The following is a 17,879-nucleotide window of genomic DNA, read 5'->3' as shown; positions in this document are numbered from 1 at the left end:
GGCTCTGTGCTCAGGAATGGAAGGTGCTGGGGATCAAATGTAGGTCAAGGCAAATCCTACTGTTAATATCTCTCCATGTGTGACTTTCTCAACTAGCCCACAACCTCATCTTGCCTCCTGACTTCCTCCCAAAGGCAAACAAATAATCCTCTATACCTTAGCCTCCATCCTAGAACCCAGTCTGCAACCTCCTTCCTTTCTTTCTTCTTGAGAACTATTCCTCTTATCTTTTGGCACTGAGTACACAGACAGCATTCCAACAGTACTGGACCTAATTGCGCCTTGTACCCCCATAAGGACTGGTTTATCTACTAAAATTGTTCCACAATGCTATCACTTGCAATAAAGTGTATCCAATGTGATCTAGATTTCATACAGAAAGAGCACTCCTCAAAACAAAATGATAAAGGTTTCAAACAAATTTACTGTCAGCTGAAATAGAAAAGCAAATACTAGTCATGTCAAGCTCCTATGTACAGATCTAAGATATAGTTAATTTGCCTTCAAATCCTCCAACCTGATGGGTTTAAAGTGCTTCCAGAAATAGTTAATATTTATAGTCAGCATAATTCTAGAATTAGCCTATATGAGAGTCTATCAATGAAAAGATAATGAAACCCTTACAGATGATGCCAAATATAAAAGACCACTCTGTTAAATTATACCTCCCCACCTGTCCAAAGGTTCTTGAATTATGCACTCATAATCCAAGTAAAAACAGAGTAAAAAACAGAGAAGTAAAAAAAAACAGAGACTTACTGCAGTTGAACAATTACTGCAATTAGCTTAAAGGTAAGTAAACCCAGCGGCTGGACTGATACAGCACAGAAATAGAGTATTTGCCTTGCAAACATTAGCCTGGGTTTGATCCCTGGCAACAGATACCCTCATATGGTCCCCCAGCACTGATAAATGAACCCTGAGTGCTCTCTCTTCCCTTTCTTCCTTTCCCTCTTCCCCCCAATTCCCATCTCCAGCTGTGATGGGGGTACTTTATGTGGTAGTGGGAATAAACCTGGGCAAGCGACATATAAAGCTAGTACCTTAAACCCAGTTCTATCTCACCGGCCCCTATATGACCTATTTTATCAATGATCTTGGTACCACAGTGGGGAAAACAGTATTATAGGTTAAGTAATATCACAAAATCTGTTTCAAAGCTGTGCAGAAAACAATAATTAGCATACATTTTTTGTTTTGGCTTGGTCTGGGACCACACCTGGCAGTGCTCAGTCAGGACTTAATTCTGGTTTTGTTCCTAGGGATCCCTCCTTGTGGTACTCAGGAGTATACAGTGCCGAGGATCAAACCAGGATCAAGATCAAAATAACCACATGCAAAGAAAGTATTTTATTACTTCCTAGACTGTTTCTCTGTCGTCCTTGGCATGCTTTGCATTTTAAACTCTAACAAGACTAAGAATACAAAAACTCAGTAATGATGCTTACAGTATAACATGTGGAGATTTGTCTCAGCATTACAGAAAAGTTAAAGAAAAAAAATCCTTCCATGTATCTCAGTACAAATTTCATTCCTTTCAAGCATTAAATTTATCAGAAAGCCTTCACTGCTGTGATGTTTTAGCAAAACAAGAAAACAAAGTTTTCTGCTTTTACCTGGTCTTGGGACTGGCTGAGCTGCAGGAGTCTGAGTCTTGCGGGCAGACGCACCCTCCTTTAAAAGAAAGTGCACGCATGTGAGGCAGGACCGCACCCAGCACACATTTCCCCTCTCCACACAGAAAGAATATCCAAGGCTCTCCTCCCATCAACTTCTCAACAGGGGGAAAAACAAAATGTCTCCTTATTTTCTACACTATGGGGCATGAGGGAGTATCTTTGGTGGAAGATAAATTCAAATGATTCAAATGATTCGAAGGCATTATAGTAGAAAGTTTGCCACTAAGAGCAAGGGGGTGCAGTTAGGGGAGAGAAGGGAGCACTATAACAAAGAGAGTTGGAAATAATCACTCTAGACAGGACTGGGTGCTGAAAGGAAGTAAAGTGATATGTATGATATCCCTTCAATAATAATGCAGCAAGCCATAGTGTCTAAACGGGGAGTAACCCCCATGGGGAAAGAGAATAGTTTCTGCCACTGAGGCAGGTGGGTGGCACAGTAGGAAACTAGGGACAGAGGAAGCAGGAAGTATAAACATTGGTAAAGGGATGAGTGTTGGGCATTGTAGGATTAAAATGTAACCATCAACCATTTTATAACTGTGTATCTCAAAGTGATTTGTAAAATAAATCCACAAGTTGTGAAATCACCCACACTCCATATCTCCATTCCCAGGAGGATAAAAGCAGGTATCGTAGCCACAAAAAATAAGCCAAGACAGACAGGAGAGAATCAGAGTCTGTTTGCTTCTTGCCTCATCGTCTCAATCTACACACCAAGCCAGACTCACCTTTCTTTAATAATTCAGTACAAAATTCACCAGGGTGGGAGAAGATCAAGTGAGAGAGAAAAGTACCTATCCAGGTGGATTTTTACAACTCAAAGGGATGGGTTCAAACTCAATTTACCTGGGGGCCGCAGGAGGCAAAGTCGGGGTGATCCTTGAGTGCAAAGTCAGTAGTAAGCCTTGAACATTGGGGGTGTGTGACCCAAACAACTAAAACAAAACAAAACAAAAAAAGATTCCTCTAGGGCAGGGCCACAAAATGTTGTATGGAGGGCCGCGAGTTTGAGTGTATGGAGGGCCGCGAGTTTGAGTTTGAGTATGGGATGCCGGGGATCGAACTGCAGTCCATCCTAGGTTAGCGCATGAAAGGCAATGAATGCCCTACCTCTTACGCCACCACTCCGACCCAAAATGATTATATTTTTAATACATGCTAGGACAATAACTATTTGTTCTAAGTAAGTAAGTGAAATATTAAGAACACAGTAGAGACAAGAAAAGTTTTTCATAATAAACAAGCCACAGGCTGATCCTTCGATAAAATTAGACTTAAGGTATTCATCCCATATTACTGCATAAAGAAGAATCAACTGAACATTATAAAATAAACATGAGTACCCTCCAAAAAACAAACATGAGTAAATTTTAGCTATAATACTTATAAATTTTATGTAAAATACTGATTTTTAGTAAACAGAAGAAAAATAAAGCAAGACAAGAAAAAAAGATAATGAATATACACATATATTGACATTCACACATCACTGTATTTTTGCCAATTTTTGAATACTAAAAAAATCAATACTAGCCATTGTGTGCCAAATAATAAGCATTCTGGCTCAATTTCTCACTCCCACTTCAGATCATTCCTCTTTTGACAGTAAGTCCAGCCATCAGAAACAGGAGATAGCATATGTTCTAAGTTAGATCAATAAGGAGTTTTCCCCTGGTTTGTTTGTGCTTTATAGACTAAAGCTACTTAGTCAAAGTTCTAGCAAAAGCCACATAGAGAGTAAAGCCAAAATTATAGAAAAATGCATCATTGGAGTCGCAGAGAAAAAACCAAGTTAGCAAACAAGAAGATATTGAAGTTGATGTCTCCAGTTTTATTTTATCTTTCTGTCTCTTTTTGCACTATGTCAAGGTTTGATTTCAGGACCGAGACTATTGTGTGGTGCTTGTCTTTTTTTTTTTTTTTTTTTTTAGTTACGGTCCCTGCACACTCCTGGTTGTGCAGGAGACATCACCAACTCTTTTTATTGTTAAATTATCTTTATTTAAACACCATGATTACAAGTATGATTGTAGTTGTATGAGTACAGTCATGTAAAGAACACCCCCTTCACCAGTGCAAGATTCCCACCACCAATTTCCCAGATCTCCCTCCTCCCCACCCCACCCACACATGTACTCGAGACAGGCTTTCTACTTCCCTCATTCATTCACATTGTCATGATAGTTCTCAGTGTAGTTATTTCTCTAACTGCACTCATCAATCTATGTGGTTGTGGTGAGCTTCATGTCATGAGCTGCACTTACCAGCCCTCAGCTCTCGTCTCTGAGATACTGCTAAAAATGTCTTTAATTTTTCTTAAAACCCATAGATGAGTGAAACTATTTTGCGTCTTTCACTGTCCCTCTGACTTTTTTCACTCAGCATAATAGAGTTCATGTACATCCATGTATAGGAAAATTTCATGACTTCATCTCTCCTAACAGCTGCATAGTATTCCATTGTGTATATGTACCACAGTTTCTTTAGCCACTCATCTGTTGAAGGGCATCTTGGTTGTTTCCAAAGTCTGGCTATTGTAAATAGCGCTGCAATGAATATAGGTGTGAGGAAGGGATTTTTGTGTTCCTAGGGTATATTCCTAGGAGTGGTATAACTGGATCATTTGGGAGCTCAATTTCCAGTTTGTGGAGGAATCTCCACATCGCTTTCCACCAGCAGTAAAGTGTTCCTTTCTCTCCACATCCCTGCCAGCACTGCTCGTTTTCCTTCTTTGTGATGTGCGCCAATCTCAGTGGCGTGAGATGGTACCTCATAGTTGTTTTGATTTGCCTCTCCCTGATTAGTGATGTTGAGCATCTTTTCATGTGCCTTTTGGCCATTTGCATTTCTTCTTTTACAAAGTGTCTGTCCATTTCTTCTCCCCATTTTTTGATGGGGTTAGATGTTTTTTTTTTCCTTGTATAGTCTGTCAATACCTTGTATATTTTAGATATTAGTCCTTTATCTGATGGGTATTGGGTGAATAATTTCTCCCACTCAGTGGGTGGCTTTTGCATTCTGGGCACTATCTCCTTTGAGGTGCATAAGCTTCTCAACTTAATATAGTCCCATCTATTTATCTCTGATTCTGCTTGTTTGGAGAATGCTGTTTCCTCCTTAAAGATGCCTTTAGTCTCAATGTCATGGAGTGTTTTACCTACATGTTGTTTTATATACCTTATAGTTTCAGATCTGATATCAAGGTCTTTAATCCATTTGGATTTTACCTTCGTACATGGTGTTACCTGGGGGTCTGATTTTGCTTTTCTGCAAGTGGCTAATCAGTTGTGCCAACACCACTTGTTGAAGAGATTTTCCTTGCTCCATTTTGGATTTCTTGCTCCTTTATCAAAAACTAGGTGGTTATATGTCTGGGGAACCTTCTCTGAGTACTCAAGCCTATTCCACTGATCTGAGGGTCTGTCTTTATTCCAATACATGCTGTTTTATTGCCGTAGTGCTATTTTATTTGTTATTTCTTTCTGTACTGTTGTGTTTCACTTACCTTTTTCCTGTCCTCTCTCAAACTGAGGTTGAAAGCCTCTAGAAGGACTCCGCCCATTTTCAGCTTATTTGATTTTTTTACCCCATTCTATTGCTTTTCTTTCCTTCAAACAAAACCACATAATTTGAACTATCTAGCTCCACCTCTCAAATAGAGGGGGAAACAAGGGAGGATACCAGGGCCAAACAGATAGTAGTAAGCTAGACACAGAGGGGACCACTTACTCTAGCAGCCCGGGAGGTGATGGTGGGGGACATGGGTTACAAGAAGGGAACAGGGGTGGAGGGAGGACAAATTTGGTGATGGGAATTCCCCTGATTCAATGATAATATGTACCTAAAATACTACTGTGAAAGATATGCAAGCCAATATGGTCAAAATTAAAATTAAAAAAAAAAAAAGAAAAAGGTAAAATGTGATGCTCCTCATAACACTTAGTTGTTTATTTTTTTAAATTTTCTTTTTTTTTCTTTTTTGTACCACTTAGTTGTAATGTCTAAAAGTCTATCGGGCCTTAATTTTTCTTGATTATGTGATCTATAAAAATCTTTTCCTTTGGGGCCGGAGAGATAGCATGGAGGTAAGGCTTTTTGCCTTGTATGCAGTAGGATGGTAGTTCGAATCCCAGCATCCCATATGGTCCCCGGAGCCTGCCAAGAGCGAATTCTGAGTGTAACCCGAGTGCTGCCGGGTGTGACCCCAAAAAAACAAGCAAACAAAAAACCTTCTTTTTCACCACTCTATATTCTCCACACTATTGGGTCCTAGTTGAACAAAATTTGACTTCTTGAATTTAATGAAGATTCAGGTTGCTGGAGTCACCCAATTGGAAGAACTTACACCCAATAAGTAGAGCTGGCTTAATTTTAGGAACAATAAATGCAGGCAGAAATAACATGCAAACTGACATGCCTTCAAATGCTCTCACACACACATGCAATGATTTACTATGAAGAAACAATAGACTAAACTCCTTGGAAACAAAATTGGGGAAAGAAAACTGGGAAGCTTTTTGGGCCCACATACATGTCACCTGCTGAAATGTGCTTCTGTGCTTCAGACTTTCAAGCTGGGATTCTGGGGTATGTACCGGGATTCTCTCCACCTTCAAAAAGCCTACATTCTCTCTTGAGCACATTACTCTCCTTTTCTTATCCTCTCTCCTCTCTTCTTTAGAGCATTCCCATAAAACCTGTTTACTTCACTGCTCATCTCCTGAAATTCTTTTCGGTGAGGGAAGGTCTAAGATTGGCTTTACTTTCCTTGCCAGAGCAAAACCTACTAGATTTTCCCAGTTGTTCCCAAGGTGACCAGAGGTGATGAGAGAGATTCCCCTCAGAAGGCTGCTTACCTTTCTCCTTCCCATTTCACCTAAGATCCCAGGGCCAAACTGGCATAATAGCTGGCGACCCCCAGATGGGACACTCTAATGAAAAACTTGAGTAAAGAGGCACTATGCAATCTGCTGAGAAGTGCTCTTTTGGGGATCTGGGGTGTATGTGTGTGGAGTGCTGTAAAAACCCGTGAATGTGTGATCTCCATGAGGAGGCACCCCATTCCTAATTTGTCTCCTCAGGGACACAAGACAGACAAACTCACTGGTGGAAGAACTTTTCGATTCTTGGGGTGGAGGGGTTTAAAATTAACCTCCTGCAAACTTTCCCCAGAAAATTTGCTTTCAGTTTAACAGGAGATTGGGCAGAAGAGTGCCAGGAGGCCCCGGGTATTAAGAGGCCAGACAGTTCTAGGTCTAAGAGAACTAAAGACAGCAGAAAAGACTAGCAAGTTAGCATGATACAACTTTCTTCTCTACTGATTCAGAAGCAAGCAAGGTCTAAACCACAGCCCTTGAGGGATGCAACACAGAGGTCACTGATGGCACTTTAACATCTTTAAGGGACCCTTGACCAGGGCATCGGGTGGCATCTCCACCTTCAATTCTAAGTTTAAAGTTCCCACAGAAGTCAAGCTGGAAACTAACAATGAGTCAGAAAGGATTAACCTGCCCCCACCTCTCCCAATCAGGAGTTAAAGTCCCTTCCCTAAGTCAGAAGGGGTGAGAGTCCCCAATGGTCAGTTCTCCTTACCAGAAGATATAAAAGAGACCCCAAGAGAAAGAAGCCAAATCTGTTAGTTTTTCTTCTCCATATATTGCTGCTACTCATAAAGTTAGGAAATTAGGCCTCAATTCCTAAATCTCACTCCCCTTTGAGAGCATTTTGGGAAAATACTTGCAGTTTCTGAGGCTCAGGTATAGCTAGGAACTGCACTACACTCCATTTCTAGCTCCTCCCCTCTTGTGGAATCCTTCAGTTCAAGGAATAAGTGCTGATAACAGATTGAAAAAAAAAAAAAAGAAAGAAAAAGTGACTGAGCCACTACAGAAAAATCGGATTTAACTTTAGTGGTTTCTAAGAATGGAGAATTGGTTGTGGACTTCTCAATGGGCAAGACAATCTTCAGGCTCAGCAAAGCTGTTCCTGTGGCTTGTCCTTCTCGTTCAGGCTTTGATGCCAAGACAGGTGACCCTCCCCCCCAACTGAACCAAATTGAGAAGCCTGCATTTAGAATTCTGGAGGCTGCCTTCCATACATGTCCTTCTTGATATTTTTTCCTTTAATATAGGGACATTGTGTTGCTGCAACTGTTCTTTTCAGGCTGTGACCCATTAACACTTGACTTTACATGAGGAGAACCAGAATTCTATGGACAATTGAAAATTACAAGGCTACACAGGACAAATGATCTGTGAATGCTAATGTTAGAAAAACCATCACTGGGCCAGAGAGATAGCATGGAGGTAGGGCATTTGCCTTGCATCCAGAAGGACAGTGGTTCGAATCCCGGCATCCCATATGGTCCCCGAGCCTGCCAGAAGCGATTTCTGAGCTCAGAGCCAGGAGTAACCCCTGAGCACTACTGGATGTGACCCCCCCCCCAAAAAAAAGAAAAACCATCACCAAGTTGATTCTGAAAAAAATCCTGTTAAATCTCTCTTTGCCAAAATCATCAAATGTCTCAACAATAAAAACAAACTGCATTTCAGGACTAAAAACTCAATATTGAAACATTTCTAGACTTAATTGAAATTAAAATCATTCCATAAATAATATACCACTAAGAAAAATGAAGGAAATATCTACAACAGAATCATCCTTACTTTTTTAAATATGGAAAATCCCAGGGCTTAGGAAATAATTAGCGTGTGTACAATGTGTATAAAGACAAAAAGCTATTACAGGGGGTGGGGGGGATACTGTTTAAACTGCATTGCTATAGGAGATCTTTAAATTACATCTGCAGAATTGATCTAATATTTCTTAGTGAGGTCCATGAAAGAGAATCTTAGATGTTCCAAACTCAGTTACAGTGCTCTTAGAAAACTGGACCCTTAAAAAAACTACAGGAAAGCATGAAGAAGACAAAAACCGCAATAGTTGATTTAACTGCAAATTCTACAGCAGATATTTTGACTAGCATCCACAGTAAACAGGTAGATTGTATTTACTGTGAGTAAAGTGAAGAACATTTGTTTTTCTATTCTTTGGCACCTTCTGGATGCTTCACAGCACCTATGTTGATTTACATAACTCCAGAGAGGAACTCTTTTCTCCTTGAATAGGGGCCTACCCTCATACAAACAGGAAGTTTCAAAGCCAGTTATGAGGTCCATGTTCTCTTAAAAGGGGATGAGTTTAAACAATAGGAGCAGGCCCAGTAAAAAGAGGTACTGTTACTAGTGCTCTACAAACCTCAGGGAGACCTAAAAAGCAGGCCAGCTCAAGAAAGAAAAAATCGTCTCTGCTACAGACTCTCAGTGTGAAGAAAAGTCATGGAAACCAGATGATCTTTCCCAATCCTAAAGAGGGATGGGATGGGATGGACTCCTTCCTGCCTGAACACTCCAAAAGAGTGCTAACCTGATCTTGGCACCTTCACAGTGACCCAGCCTGGGTAACTCTGCATGACAGATAGAATATTAATGTCTTTATTTTAGAAGTTTCCTGCTCTGTCCTTAGCTAAACCTCAGGACCTCTCATTAAATAACAAGATACCCCCAAGATTGGAGAGCTCTCTAATCTTGATGTGTTTGTGCAAAAGAAAAAGGCAGGTTTATTGAGCCATCTGATAAATTTAAAGTGAAGGTAGAGTGAAAATTATGTTTCTGTTAAGGGCCTTTTTGTAGAAATCAGATTCTGGTCCTATGCAGGTGATAGAACAAAGTATATAAAAGGTAGGACTGATTTAAAGGGTACTCCCTTGGGTAATCCTAAGGAAACCAGGTAAACTGATTAAAAATGCTTAGTTCATGAAGGAACTCAAAGCTGTACATGCTGTCACTAGCTTGACCAGGACAGAGGAAGCCAGAGCATTAAAGATGGCCAGTGGAAAAGGCCTCCAATAGGCTGAAGGACTCCCAAGAGACCATTTGGACTGACTCGAAATATGCCTTCTTAGTCTGGCATGCATTTGAACAGTTCATAGATTACTTTTCACTCTTAAAGGAATAGGTAGAGTAGTGTTGCTTTGGTTCCTGCTTTAACTTCTGTCTTGCCCCAGAGAGTGTTTTCTAACACAACAAACCACTATGCCCTCCCAAGGATGGAGAAAAACCATTTTACTCCTTCCTCCAGATCTAATCATGCTTTTCTTTCTTCAGACTTTCAGACTGCCAACTCTGAAAACCCAAACCTGGGCCCCATTAATAAGTAAGGTAACATGAGGTCTTGCCCCTTATACAGGTAGTGACTACAATCTCCTTTTATCGGCATGAAGTAGTTACAGAAGACTGACCTTAACACATTTTCCCCTTAAAAGATTTTAAGAGGGCAAAATCCATAGTGGGGAATGAAGCAGGCAGGTAGATAAGGAACAAGTTCTTGGGACATAATAAAACAAAGAGATGAATTTTGAAGAATTTAACCCAATCACTAGCCCCAAGGCTACCAGGTCAAACCTGTGGATACTGGAAGTAAGGCCTTTTAAGAACTAAGCTCCAGCAGGAACAAATCAAAGATCAACTGATCCCTAACCTTCCCCTTGCAAGGGACTCTTACCTAGATAGAAAGCCCTACTGGAGCATGCTGAGAGAAAGCCTATTGATCCCAACTTGGAACCAAGGAGGGAGTCTGTCTTCCTCTTCCTCCTCCTCCTCCTCCCCTTACTCCTCCTTCCCTCTCCTCCCTTTCTCTCTCCTCCACCCCCTCCCTCCCTCAGGCCCAAGAGTATGTGCCCTGCTAATATGTGCTTTCTGACCTTCAAACTTTAATGTGGGTGTGTGCCAGGGGCTCTATCACCTTTGGGGAAGCCCACATTCTCTGGACCATGTTACTCTCTCCCTTTCTTATTCCCCATTCCTAAGTACCATCAAATAAAACCAGCTTTGACTTCAATAAAAAAAACAAAACTGGGTAGACTTTGTTAATCTTGATATAGCTGAAGATAATTTCTAGGACTTCCTAGCTATTTTTCTGAAATCAAGTTACATTACCTGAAATAAAATTGTAAACTATTCCATAAAGAACAAAGAAATGTTATAAACCAATCCCACCACCATTTAAGTCTGTACAGAGACATGGATGGTGTTGCTCTTCAAAATTTACAGTGGTACATTTGACATATAGGGAAAAAAACTAAAGTAATTTTTCAGTTAAAGAGAACAACCATCATGTGTGTTTGTGTATATATAAATATGTACATCTATATACAAACATTTTCCCTTTTAAATTTCTTTGGAGGGACACAAACAAAAGTACTCAGAGCTTACTCCTGGTCCTGTGCTCAGGGATTCACTCCTGGCAGCACTTGGGAGACCATATGATGCTGGGGATTAGACTGGGGTTGGTATTGTGAAAGGCAAATGACATAACTAACATCTATACTATCTTCCCCCTTCCCATTTTAATTTTTTAAATTTTTGGATCAGACAGAAAAAGGGATCAAAAGAAAAAAAAGCTGCCAAGCTGTGCTAAGTAAAGAGGAAAAGCTGCTTTCTCTTAAAAGTGAGAAGCATTACAGCCACCAAGAGAGAAAATAAATAACTGAATTCAAATTGGGGTAAGGGTGTTAGAATCAGCTGTAAAGCACAATAATGTAAAAGAACAGTGTGTGCTGTTTATAATCCTTATTTTATCAAATGAGACCATTTAAATTCACAAGATATACAAATGCTGCTTAAGAAAGAAATAACACTAATATAGTATGACAGGAAAAATATATATAATAAGTATCACTCTAAGAATATAATTAAAATTGGGAAATGCTATCTATATAAAAGCAAGTGAAATTCTAAAAATTTTAGTAAAGATGAGAGGATATATGTAAATTCTAGAAATTCATACTCTAATTTCAGACTACTGTACTAATAATAGCAGCAAAAGTCAAATATTTTGTTAAGTCAAATATTTTGTTAAGTCAAATATGCTCTCTATTTGATTTTTAATTTTTCTCACAGGGTTGACAATAAAACAAAGCTTGTCCGGATCTCTCTCAACAAATGTAGTTTGTTACAATTGGGTCTGTACTCCAACTCTGCACTTGTGGATTGAGCATGTCAAGTCACTCAGCCTTTTTTCCAGGGCCCTCAAACAAAATGTTCATTATACCCTTATAAGTGTTGGGTCTTAAAACAATTTTTTAAAAACATTTCTATGAAATATAAATTTATTATTTAGAAAATACAAATTATGGGGCTGTAGTGATAGCAGTAGGGCATTTGCCTTGCATGCAAATGACTGGGATGAACCACGGTTCGATCCAGGGCATCCCATATGGTCCCCCGAGTCTGCCAGGAGTAATTTATGAGAAACCCATGAATGCCGCTGAATGGGAAGAATTAAGTGAGTGAAGATTTTAGGAATTTCAGAACAAATAGTTATACAAATTTGGAAAGGAGGCTTTATCATACCTAAGAGGCATATGAATACAATACCTGCCAATTCAGAATCTCTTAATTTCTAAAACATACATATAAACTATGGATATCTATTGTATGTTTATTTATAGTCACATTTTCTCCAAAGAAAACTGTATCAATATTTACAAATATATACTTATATATCTGTATATCTATATCAACTTCTTTCCATCCCCCATTCACTTTTTATAGAAGGAACTTCAAATGGTCCCAAGAATTAGATGCACTAATAATGAAAAAAATGAACCAAACAGAAAGGCTCACTTCTAATTCCAAAACTCAAAGTTGTAATGATCAAAATGAAGTGTAGAATTGACATTATAGCAGGCAAACAGGGCCCGGAGAGATAGCACAGTGGTGTTTGCCTTGCAAGCAGCCGATCCAGGACCAAAGGTGGTTGGTTTGAATCCCGGTGTCCCATATGGTCCCCCCACCCCCTGCCTGCCAGGAGCTATTTCTGAGCAGACAGCCAGGAGTGGCCCAAAACCCAAAACCCAACCCCCCCCCCAAAAAAAAGCAGGCAAACAGAGCTATGGAATCCATCAGGAAGCCCAGAAATTAATTCAGAATTAAGCTGGACTATTACACCAAATACAAAAATTCCTCAAAACACATCAAAAGTATCAAAGCTAAATCCTATTAAACCACTTAAGAAAAAAGGCATCATGACATTAGATTTGGCACATACTTCAACATTATGACACTATATGGTACAGACAATGCAAGAAAAAAAATCGGTGGGGGCCAGAGAGAGAGCACAGCGGTAGGGCATCTGACTTGCAAGCAGCCAAACCAGGACATACAGTGGTTCAAATCCTGTATGGTCCCCCATGCCTGCCAGGAGCAATTTCTCAGTACAGAGCCAGAAGTAACCCGAGTGCCGCAGGGTGTGGCCTCCCCCACAAATAAAATCGGGGTGGAAAGACAGGCTAAGTGACAGAGAACCAGACTAGCATGTGTAAAGGCCCTGAGCTGCCATGCTGAATGCTGACCCTACTCCACCTTAAGTCCTGGGTGAGTTAACAGACCTACCCCAAACTCTCAGCCTCAGGCCTAAACCACTACATCCACATCACTGGGGCTAGTCTTAATTAAGAATATCTCTCTCTGAGGGTTGCCCTATCTCATCATCTAACAGTCTGATGAAATCAGAAGATGTGTCATCCCTTCCTCTGTGCAAAAACCAAGATTGCTATCTACAGAAGACTGACTTAACAAACATGACTGGGCAGAACCAATAAGAAAAACCAATAAGAAAGATCCTAGCCTAGGCCTTGGCCTAGGATTCATATAAAAACCAAGATCTTCAATTCCAGGGGTCTTGACAACTGCGACTGAGCAGAACTTCTGGAACCATACTGAAAGACTCTATTCTAGGCTCTGAACAAAAACCAAGACCACTAATTAAAAAAAGACTGATTACAACAACAGTGGTGGAACAAAACTTCTAAAGAAGTTAAAGAAAGACTTTATCCTAGCCTTCGTTCTATGACCTACGATACCAAGATCTCTAGCTACAGAGGTCTGATACTATCATCCACAACTGAATGGAAAGTTTCCTGGTACCATAAAAAGACCTTGGGGTGTGAAAATGAGTGTGTAAGGAGCCTGTAGTAGTTCCAATGCCAGTATACTTCAAAAGCAGAGAAACCCTGTATCTCTTAGGCCAAGGGAATTCCCTGTCTAATTTCCCCAATACTTACTATGCCTATAAAAAAAGAAATAAAATAAAATAAAATAAACCACAAAGCCTTGCCTTGACAATGATTTTTCTTTTTCTTCTCTTTTCTATTTTTTCTTTCTTTTTTATTGTTTCTTTTTTTTTTTTTTTTTTTTTTTTTGGTTTTGGGTTTTGGGTCACACCCGGCAGCACTCAGGGGTTACTCCAGACTCTATGCTCAGAAATCACGCTTGACAGGCTCAGGGGATCCTATGGGATGCTGGGATTTGAACCGCTATTCTTCTGCATGCAAGGCAAAAGCTCTACCTCCATGCTATCTCTTCAGCCCCATCTTCTTTATTATTTCAAAATTTTTTATTTACTTTCATTCTCATGGTTATTATATGATGGTGGGTGTTTTTAGTAGCTAAGTGCCTTTTTTCCTTTTTCTTTATTTCTGTTATGGTTTTTGTCTTTTAAATCAATAGTTATAAACTCTAGAAGGAATCCTCCTAGTTTTTTTTTCATTTTGTTTTTTTGTTTTCCCAACAAAACTACAAACGTGAATCATCTTGAACTGAGGGGGGGAAATGGAGGGTACCAAGACCAAACAGTCCTATGAACACTGAGTGGAAATAAAAAATGATCAGACTCAAACACCAAGACCAAAGTTAATGTCAACAGAATCAATACCCAATCTACACAAGCCATATGTAGAGAGGAGCAGTTAATATTAGCGTGGGGAGGGGGGAAAGGGACGCACAAGAGAGGGAGATATGAGATGCATGCTGAGAATAAGGATAGAGGAAGGACAACACTTGTGGTGGAAATAGCCGTGATTTATTATCACCATGTACCTTAAATATTACTGTTACTGTGAAAGATTTGGTCACTTTGGTCACAATAAAAATTATTAAAAAACAAAGAATCTCCCCCTCTCTACCTCTCCTTTCCTCTCCTCCCCCCTCCCCTTCTCTCTTTCCTATCTCCCTCTCTCTCCTCCCCCCTCTCCTGCAATTCAGGCCTAAACCACAACTGGGGCTAGTCTCTAAGAAACACACACACACACACACACACACAAGTGCACAATTCAAAAGCTTCTGTACACATTGTGCATTAAAGATACTATAGCCAAGAAATATTAAGAATAAAAACAGCCCAATAAAAACAAACCAGCCCATTCAAAACTAGCAAAGACCCTAAATATATAATTCCAGAAAAGTTATCTAGTTGCCCAATAAGAATGTAGTAAGCTGGACATAAAAATAGGCACAGCATTATTATTAGAGCTATCTGTTATAATAGCTATGATTGGCAAATAAAACCAAATTGTCACAACACTATCAAGAATATGAACAACTAGATCTCTTGGGTACATAAAATAATATGGCTACAGTGGAAAATAACAGTGGAAACTCAAAATACAGAATTACCAATACTGTCTCATAATTTCACTTCTAGACACATACCTACTCCCAAAACTGGGATCAAGAATCAAGTACTTGAACTGATACTTGTATGCTGATGTTCACATCAATATTGCTCACAACCATAGAAGAAAAAAAGAAAAAGAAGAATAAAACTGGCTGAGTATTTTCAAAGTAGTAACAAGATGTGGGTTTGGTTAGATAAAGGTTTGGTTATAAAAAGGGAGGGTTGCTTTGTGTAGCTTCTGGAGCCTTAAACTAAAACAATGCACTGATATGTCTACAGGCAGTATAACTGCACAAAATAAATCTGATTTTTAAGTCTTGAGTTCTAAACTCTGGCTTTACGTTTGCCACATTAAGTGTGGTACTTTTAAAGGAATGAACATCTCTTAGGGTCATTTACCTTATCTGTAAATGAGGAAATAAGAATGTTAGATGGTTTTTTAATATTAGTATTATAATTCTGTTATTCTAATATGGAAGTAGAACAAATATTATAGTACAAGATTGGAAGACAAAATTTAACTTAAGTTTCTTCAAAATGACCAATTCATACCAAAAAATGTTCTTTTGTCACAGATAAATAGAAATTTAGCATTCTCTTACCTGGTACCTTCGGTCAAAGGATACATGTTTGGAATTTGATATTAATTTGTTTAGGGAAAAAAAACACAGATTATGACTACTAATAATATAGGCAGAAAAGACTAATACTACAAACCTTAAAATAAAACTAGGGGAGGGGGGTGCACGCCGAGTGCAAGAACAGGTAGAGTGTTTGCCTTGCATGTGGCTAACCTGGGTTCAATATCCAGCATTCCAGTTCCCTGAACCTGCCAGAAAAAAATATCTGAGAGCAGAGCAGGAGTAAACCCCCTAGGCATAATGGGGTGTGACCCTCCCTCCCTAAAGAACTCTATGTTTTGTTTTTGCTTTTTGGGCCACACCCAGTGACTCTCGGGGTTATTACTGGCTTATGAGCTCAGAAATTGCTTCTGGCTCAGGGTACCATATGGGACATGGGGATTAAACCCAGGTCTGTTCTGGATCAGCTGCGTGCAAGGCAAACTTCCTACTGCTGTGCTATAGCTCCAGCCCCAGAACCCCATGTTTTTTAACCATTTAACTATTAATCTGGTCAATTTAAAATTAACAGGATCAAATAAAATGCAGACCTATACAAACATTTATTCATTACCAAATACACATGTACCAAAAAGAATAAAGAAAAACAAAGTCAGAGAACACAAACAAATTAACTGTGAGGATCCTTATGTGAAAAAAACAAACTTAATAAAAGTATGTAATGAACAAAAAATGCATTTTTTATTGGGAGACTTGGTCTACTAAATTTATAGAAAAGGGGTGATTGAGATGAATGGCTAAAAAAAAACTGTGGTACATATACACAATGAAATATTATGTAGCCGTCAGGAGAGATGAAGTCTTAAATTTTCCTGTACATGGATATATATGGAATCTATTATGCTGAGTAAAATAAGTCAGTGGAAGAGATATTGATACAAAATAATCTCACTCATCTATGGGTTTTAAGAAAAATAAAAGACATTCTTGCAATAATTCTCAGAGACAAAAGAGAGGAGGGCTGGAAGGTCCAGCTCATGACATGAAGCTCACCACAAAAAGTGGTGAGTGCAGTTAGAGAAATAATGTCATTGAGAACTATCATAACAATGTGAATGAATGAGGGAAGTTAAAAGTGTGTCTAGAGTATAGGTGGGGGTGTGGTGGGGAGAAGGAAGATTTGGGACATTGGTGATGGGAATGTTGCACTGGTAAAGGGGGGGGGGTGTTCTTTATATGACTGAAACCCAACTACAATCATGTTTGTAATCAAGGTGTTTAAAAAAGATATTAATAATAAAAAAAACTAGAAAATGTAAACTTGGATTCTAAATCAAACAGGGAGGGAGTGTGTGTGATTAATTGATAATGTTATTGTTTAAAGCTTGTTTTAAAGACTTTAGGGGCTGGAGAGATAGCACAGCTGAGTTTGCCTTGCAAGCAGCCGATCCAAGATCTAAAGTGATTGGTTCTAATCTTGGCATCCCATATGATTCCCCGTGCCTGCCAGGAGCTATTTCTGAGCAAATAGCTAGAAGTAACCCCTGAGCACTGCCAGGTGTGGCCCAAAAACCAAAATAAAAAAAAAAAGTATTAAAACTTGTTTTAAAGAATTTATTGGAAAATGATCTATATAAAATACGGCATATAAAGACCTCTGGGTTTAGATATAAAATTTGTAGATTTCATGTTTATGGGTTTTTTCCTCCTAGTGAGCTAAACTGCAAACAATTTTAATTAAAAAAAAACGGGGGTGCTAGAAATATCGAAAAGGATAAGAATACAATATAAACTAGTTAGGAAAATGAAAGTATCAAAACTTAGTGAAACTTGTTGACACCAAGGTGAACTGCCAGGGGTCTCAAACTCGCGTGGGCCCTTTGCGGCCCTCCAGACAACGTTTTGTGGCCCTGCCCTAGAGGAATCTTTTTTTGTTTTGTTTTATTTTAGTTGTTTGGGTCACACCCCCCAATGTTCAAAACTTACTACTGACTTTGCACTCAAGGATCACCCCAACTTTGCCTCCTGCGGCCCCCAGGTAAATTGAGTTTGAGATCCCTGGTAGACAATGGTTAAACTGGAAAGAACTTTTAGTAATATG

At 39.3% G+C, this 17,879-nt stretch overlaps 1 protein-coding gene across 1 annotated transcript in view; it reads right to left on the bottom strand.

Annotated features, from left to right (window-relative positions):
* Positions 1–17,879, bottom strand: part of CDC73 (cell division cycle 73) — a 110,792-nt gene that overhangs the window by 24,937 nt on the left and 67,976 nt on the right. The window contains exon 11 of the mRNA XM_049769728.1: positions 1,617–1,674. Coding sequence (XP_049625685.1) covers positions 1,617–1,674 — 58 coding nt within the window. The remainder of the gene's footprint in view (positions 1–1,616; positions 1,675–17,879) is intronic.

This window comes from Suncus etruscus, chromosome 3 (assembly GCF_024139225.1).
Source record: "Suncus etruscus isolate mSunEtr1 chromosome 3, mSunEtr1.pri.cur, whole genome shotgun sequence".
NCBI lineage: Eukaryota > Metazoa > Chordata > Mammalia > Eulipotyphla > Soricidae > Suncus > Suncus etruscus.
Note: the sequence above shows the minus strand (reverse complement) of the source record. Positions and strands in the feature narration are given on the sequence as shown.